At 36.1% G+C, this 5984-nt stretch overlaps 1 protein-coding gene across 1 annotated transcript; it reads left to right on the top strand.

Moving 5' to 3' along the window:
- Positions 1 to 329: 329 nt before the first annotated feature.
- Positions 330 to 4857, top strand: OR4S2 (olfactory receptor family 4 subfamily S member 2). Its single transcript, XM_055293461.2, has 2 exons — positions 330 to 552; positions 2870 to 4857. The coding sequence occupies exon 2, from the start codon at positions 2906 to 2908 to the stop codon at positions 3839 to 3841; it is 936 nt and encodes a 311-aa protein (XP_055149436.2). The 5' UTR covers positions 330 to 552; positions 2870 to 2905; the 3' UTR covers positions 3842 to 4857.
- Positions 4858 to 5984: the final 1127 nt, after the last annotated feature.

Below are 5984 nucleotides of genomic sequence, written 5' to 3'. Positions count from 1 at the left end.
TGGACTATTTAATGCATATAATGAAGCATATTAATTCAAAAACAAGGTTTAGAATGATAAAATTATTACTTCTCTTTGCTGAATTGCTTTGGATTAGGTCTATAGTCGTTAATATGAGAATTGATCAGTTTTTGTATTTAGCAACAATTTTTAAGATTTAATTTTAAAAAATTAAACAGAAACTAGAATTAAATTTCATTGGTAGGTCTGCAATTTGGTTTTGACTATGGAGGAAGACTTTGGGGAAAAGCTGTCTCCAGGGTCATTTATCATTTTGCATCTTCCTCTTTTAATAGACCTATAAGAATAGAGAAAAGAGCATTTATTGTCAAAGACCTGTGAAATAGCAGATATCATTAGGTGAGAAAACCAGGAACAACAAAGACTCATTTCTACCAGCCTTTCAGTTTGGGGGATCAGGTATTTTCTGGTACTAATTATTCACAAAGGAATTCCTCGGGCATCACTGTTACTTTACTTTGGGCAGCTGCATCCAAATTAACTCAAGAAGAGATAGAAACATAAAGTGAACTCAAGCTCTGGAAAATACTGGTGAGATTTTTTTTCTTTTAAAATGAATACGGAATATTTGTAGAAAAAGATAATTAAATTGTTAGATTTTGAACATTTGTAAAATAACCAAAAAATATTGTTCTCTGAAATACAGAGAGAATGAAATTATTAAAATCATGATAGTAAAATAGTAACATGTACCTAAACATGACTATGAGGAAGGGCAGGATGAATACGAATAAGAAAATGTCAGTAATTTCAAAGGAAAGTGAGTCATTTTGCCCAAAATGCCCAGATAAAGGAGGAAGGCATCCTTGTGAGGGATATTGGCTTAAGGAGAGAAACAGCAAGATGTTACTGCATCAGTTGGAGTCAAGAGACGCCATGATTCAGAAGGTTAACAGCCTTTACTAGGATGCACATTCTGATAAATGGAACTTTAGATCTCAATTCTGCAATTAAGATAAATGAATACCTGGATAAAATAGCTTGATGAATGAAAAAAAATTTCCTCTAGAACCTTGTGATATGGACAGTAGGGGAAAAAATCCTCAGGCTTGTGTGCAAAAGTCCAGTTTCTTCTAGATGAGAGCCAAGCAACATAAATAATTGTTGCCCAAAACTGCTATGATGTGAGCTTCCTTAAGTTGAGGGGCTCTCTTAGTGGAGGATAGCATTTTTCTTTTAATTCAGCAGGAAAACTGAAGAGGAATAGCATGTAAAAGCAGGGGATGTGCTTGAGACTGTATCTAAATCATATTGTTACTATTACTCTTACAATCATTATTTTGTAATGCACAAGAGATAGCACACCTGTAATGACTATTGTGCCAGCTCTAACAGGAATACCTGAAGAAATACAATCCTATAGATTTGCAAAAGCTGGAAGAATTAGGCACAACTTCACTGCATAAGGATAGCTGAGAGCGCAGAGTTTAGTAGGAGTTGTCAGCATTCAGCTGGATGGATCTTGAGAGGATCTACAGGTCTCTGCTAGGCCACCTGTAACTGGAGGGATCATTTATATCTGTAGTTGATTTGAGAAAGAATCCTAAAAGCTCCATTAATCAAAACTATTACACATACCCTTTTCCATCCATGTACCAATGACCGCATTGTAGTGCCTGAAATTTCACCATTGAATATTCATCCATTTACATAAATGTCATTTTCCTAAACCCATTAAAATTGTCATTCAGTGATGATCTCTTCCAGAAATATAAATCAACCAAATTGGGAGAATGAATATGGCCAGAATAAAACTTGAAAAATTAGAAAGATGTATGAAGCAATGTTGACATTAAGGGACAGTCTTCTCTTTTTTATGCCCATTTTCTTCGTTTCAGTTAATAGACAAATGTTTAAAAATACAAAGCAAAGTCAGTCCTAGAAAATCCTAAAGTATTCTGAGTTTGCACGTGGAGAAATTACATAAGACTTCACTCCCCCCCCTTTCAAATCAAACAGGTCTTGCTTTGTCTCTAGAAATTTCTTTTATTGCCTTACCTTATTTCTGCCTTCCTATCAGGGTTTTACGAATATTTCATACTGACAGAAGTGATTTAACTTCATGGCTGAAATAGTATTAATGTGATATGTAATTGTGAAATTGAAACTGTCATTTCACAAATGGGATAAGAGAATTTCTGTTAAGTTAAATAATTTACCCTGGGGGTTACAGTACTATCATTTTATAATCAAGTTTATGTAATTTTGCCCCTCTTTCTATTACATCACACTACATCTTGACTATCAGGGCTCGAGGCCACATTGGCAGAGGTGCATACATCATGTGCACAAAGATAGAGTTTCATGAGAAGAACTTTCAAAGCCCATGAGTGGATAAACTTGCAGAGAAATTGCAGAGTATTTGTGAGTGGATGTGATAATCAGGCATGGCAGTATTCAAAAGGTGAAATGTGGGCGTCTGTTTTCACTTATGGGTCAAAAATAAAGCTAACATTTCCAGATATTTGCCAGTGGATAACATAGATGTTAACATATCCCAAAATACAACAGTTGTTTCAAAACTCAGTGTCTTATACAAAATAAAAACTAAATAAAGTTTAGAAACAGCTAAATAAACATTTATAAAAGATGAGAGAAGAGAGGCATATGGTAACATATATATGAGATTGAGGGGATTTACTTTATCTCTCTGGATTTTGCTTTCTCACCTGAAGTGAATGAATGTGATCTTATCTTGAGGTAAGATGATCAAAATAGATGCACTTCAATTTCCTTAAGTATGCATGCCAATCAGCATTTTTTCCTATTTTCATCTACTGTGATTTTCCACTGGTTCTGTGTTAGAAATAAAATAAATATAGTCCTTTTTATGTTTTCTTTTTTTCAGGTAATTTAATTGTCTCCTAAGAACTTGACCCATTCCATGGAAAAAACAAACAACGTAACTGAATTCATTTTCTGGGGTCTTTCTCAGAGCCCAGAGATTGAGAAAGTTTGTTTCGTGGTGTTTTCTTTCTTCTACATAATCATTCTTCTAGGAAATCTCCTCATCATGCTGACAGTTCGCCTGAGCAACCTGTTTAAGTCACCCATGTATTTCTTTCTCAGCTTCTTGTCTTTTGTGGACATTTGTTACTCTTCAGTCACAGCTCCCAAGATGATTGTTGACCTGTTAGCAAAGGACAAAACCATCTCTTATGTGGGATGCATGTTGCAACTCTTTGGAGTACATTTCTTTGGTTGCACTGAGATCTTCATCCTCACTGCAATGGCCTATGATCATTATGTGGCTATCTGTAAACCTCTACATTATATGACCATCATGGACCGGGAGAGATGCAATAAAATGTTATTAGGGACATGGGTAGGTGGGTTCTTACACTCCATTATCCAAGTGGCTCTGGTAGTCCAACTACCCTTTTGTGGACCCAATGAGGTAGATCACTACTTTTGTGATGTTCACCCTGTGTTGAAACTTGCCTGCACAGACACGTACATTGTTGGTGTTGTTGTGACAGCCAACAGTGGTACCATTGCTCTGGGGAGTTTTGTTATCTTGCTAATCTCCTACAGCATCATCCTGGTTTCCCTGAGAAAGCAGTCAGCAGAAGGCAGGCGCAAAGCCCTCTCCACCTGTGGCTCCCACATTGTCGTGGTCATTATCTTTTTCGGCCCCTGTACTTTTACGTACATGCGCCCTGATACTACCTTTTCAGAGGATAAGATGGTGGCTGTATTTTACACCATTATCACTCCCATGTTAAATCCTCTGATTTATACGCTGAGAAATGCAGAAGTAAAGAATGCAATGAAGAAACTGTGGGGCAGAAATGTTTTCTTGGAGGCTAAAGGGAAATAGTTGGACTTAATAATTTAAGCTAGATGACCTTAAAATTTTTCAGCCTTGGTTAACTCATTTGTACAATCAAGACAATAACAACCTCATGGGATTTGGAGTGGAAAAATGAGACAATAACACATTCAAAAGAGTAAGGTATTATTTTTCATTATTATAGTATTTTTTATACTATTTCATAATTAGATAACTTCCTGAAATATCTATGACAGAGAAATATTATTAAACTTAGAATCACAAAAGTGCAGAAGAGCAATTCCTCTTGGCTTTCCTTTGAGGACAGGTTTCTATTACCCTATCTTGCTATTCACTGGTCTTCGCATCATCCCTGAAAGCAGAAACTCACCATATGTATAAAGTGGAGGAAATAAAGTTTAAAAAATTTAGAATTTCCAAATGTGTGGGAAGTGTTTATATATTTTCGGGCTTAATTTGTGAGGTTTCAGGCACTACAGTATCACTCATATATTTCCTTCTAAAAGAACAATCTTCTATCCTGCTGCTTAGGCTACGTATAGAGTAGTGGGAAATTGATAAGGTTGTAATGTGTGCTGACTGCTGACATCCTGTGAGCAGCAAGAGGAAAGGGCCCCATAGTTCACATTGTAGATTTCACTTATCCTTGTACATGCATGTTTCATCACTGTCCTCCACATTAACACTGGGAATTGTTTAGCTCAGTCTTTCAAAAGAATAAACCTCCAATCTTTTGTGAAGTAATATAGAGGAATTCTTACCTGTCTGTGTAGAAAATGGCCTGTGGAAATAAAATAATTTTCATGTAATACAATGTATGTTTCACACCTACAGTCTGTAGAATCATATGCTACAAGAATTTAGCATCTCAGGAGTTTTGCAGGTGAACTAACTTGCTAGTTTTCTCTGTCCGTGCTCAGATGGCTGTAACTTCCCCCACAATGCTAAGTTAACTACCTAGTAACACTGTTCTCTATTTTTGAAAAACTGTGTGAAAATCTTTCACCAGCCAGTATTTCCTGTCTCCTTTTTTGTCATTGCGGATTAACGTATAATTTCTATTTTGCTCTTATTTTAGCAACAATTCAGATGGCAGAGGAAATACATTTTTGTGGATACTTTACCGTGTTTCACAGAAATTCTATTTTTTAAAGTATGCATTTATTAGCTTTTGTCATAATACAGTGACAAAAGAAGAGAAGAAAAGAATACAATCAAAAGTTACATAATATTACCATACAGATGTCTTATTTACATGAAAATATAAAGGAACACATGCATATTGAACTGTCTGAAAACTCAAACAGTTCAATAATGTAAAAAATGAAAGAAAAGCATAATAATCACTTTCCTATATTTTCTTACAAACACATCATTTTTAACAGTTTCTTATGATTCCTTCCATTAAAAATAATCTTATACCTATATTCACTTATAATTTCTATTTTATTTTATGTTTGTAGTCACATAAAGGAATAGTGTAAACATTGACACATAACTTTTTCCTTTAGAGAATAATATACTCTGTCTCTTCATGACAGCACTTACAAATGAAACCCCAGGGTCTAGTCAGATTGGACGTGGATGCTCTCACCATAGCAGGTACACTAGAGACCATGCCAGAAAACAGTCCTCTCCCAGGGAAGGTCAAAGCAGCCGGCAGTGTGAGAGGGTGAGACGAACGAGGTAACATCTGGGGTTCACAATTGATTGAGCATGTGGCCAGAGACTGGGAGGTAGTAACTGAGAATGTCCTTAGGATTGTGACCAGTCCTGTTTTCCAAACTAGATCTAAAGAAAAACACAACTGAGATAACTTCCTTAATGTTGCAGCAATTCCCAGAACCACAGCTGATAGAGAACATCTTCCTCTTCCAGCACCCATTTTCTCACCCTTGATTTATTTCACCCTTGGCCAGCACTTCAGTTGGTTTTGGTTGTCTGCCTTGTGGGGTGACTGAAAGCTTTATCTGTAAGAGTTTGATCCCTAGTTGCCTTGTTCTTATTTACTGTAGTTGCTGCAATTGTCCAGTTAACAGTTATCCCTGGTGTGCAAGTGCTAAGAAAGATTCCACTGCATTCTCTGCGTTCTGGATATAATCATCTCTGTCCTAATCCAATGTAACAACACTAGCTACTCATAAAAACCACAATCAAGTACCCTAGTAAA

The sequence above is a fragment of the Symphalangus syndactylus genome, chromosome 1 (assembly GCF_028878055.3).
Source record: "Symphalangus syndactylus isolate Jambi chromosome 1, NHGRI_mSymSyn1-v2.1_pri, whole genome shotgun sequence".
Classification (NCBI taxonomy): domain Eukaryota; kingdom Metazoa; phylum Chordata; class Mammalia; order Primates; family Hylobatidae; genus Symphalangus; species Symphalangus syndactylus.
Note: the sequence above shows the minus strand (reverse complement) of the source record. Positions and strands in the feature narration are given on the sequence as shown.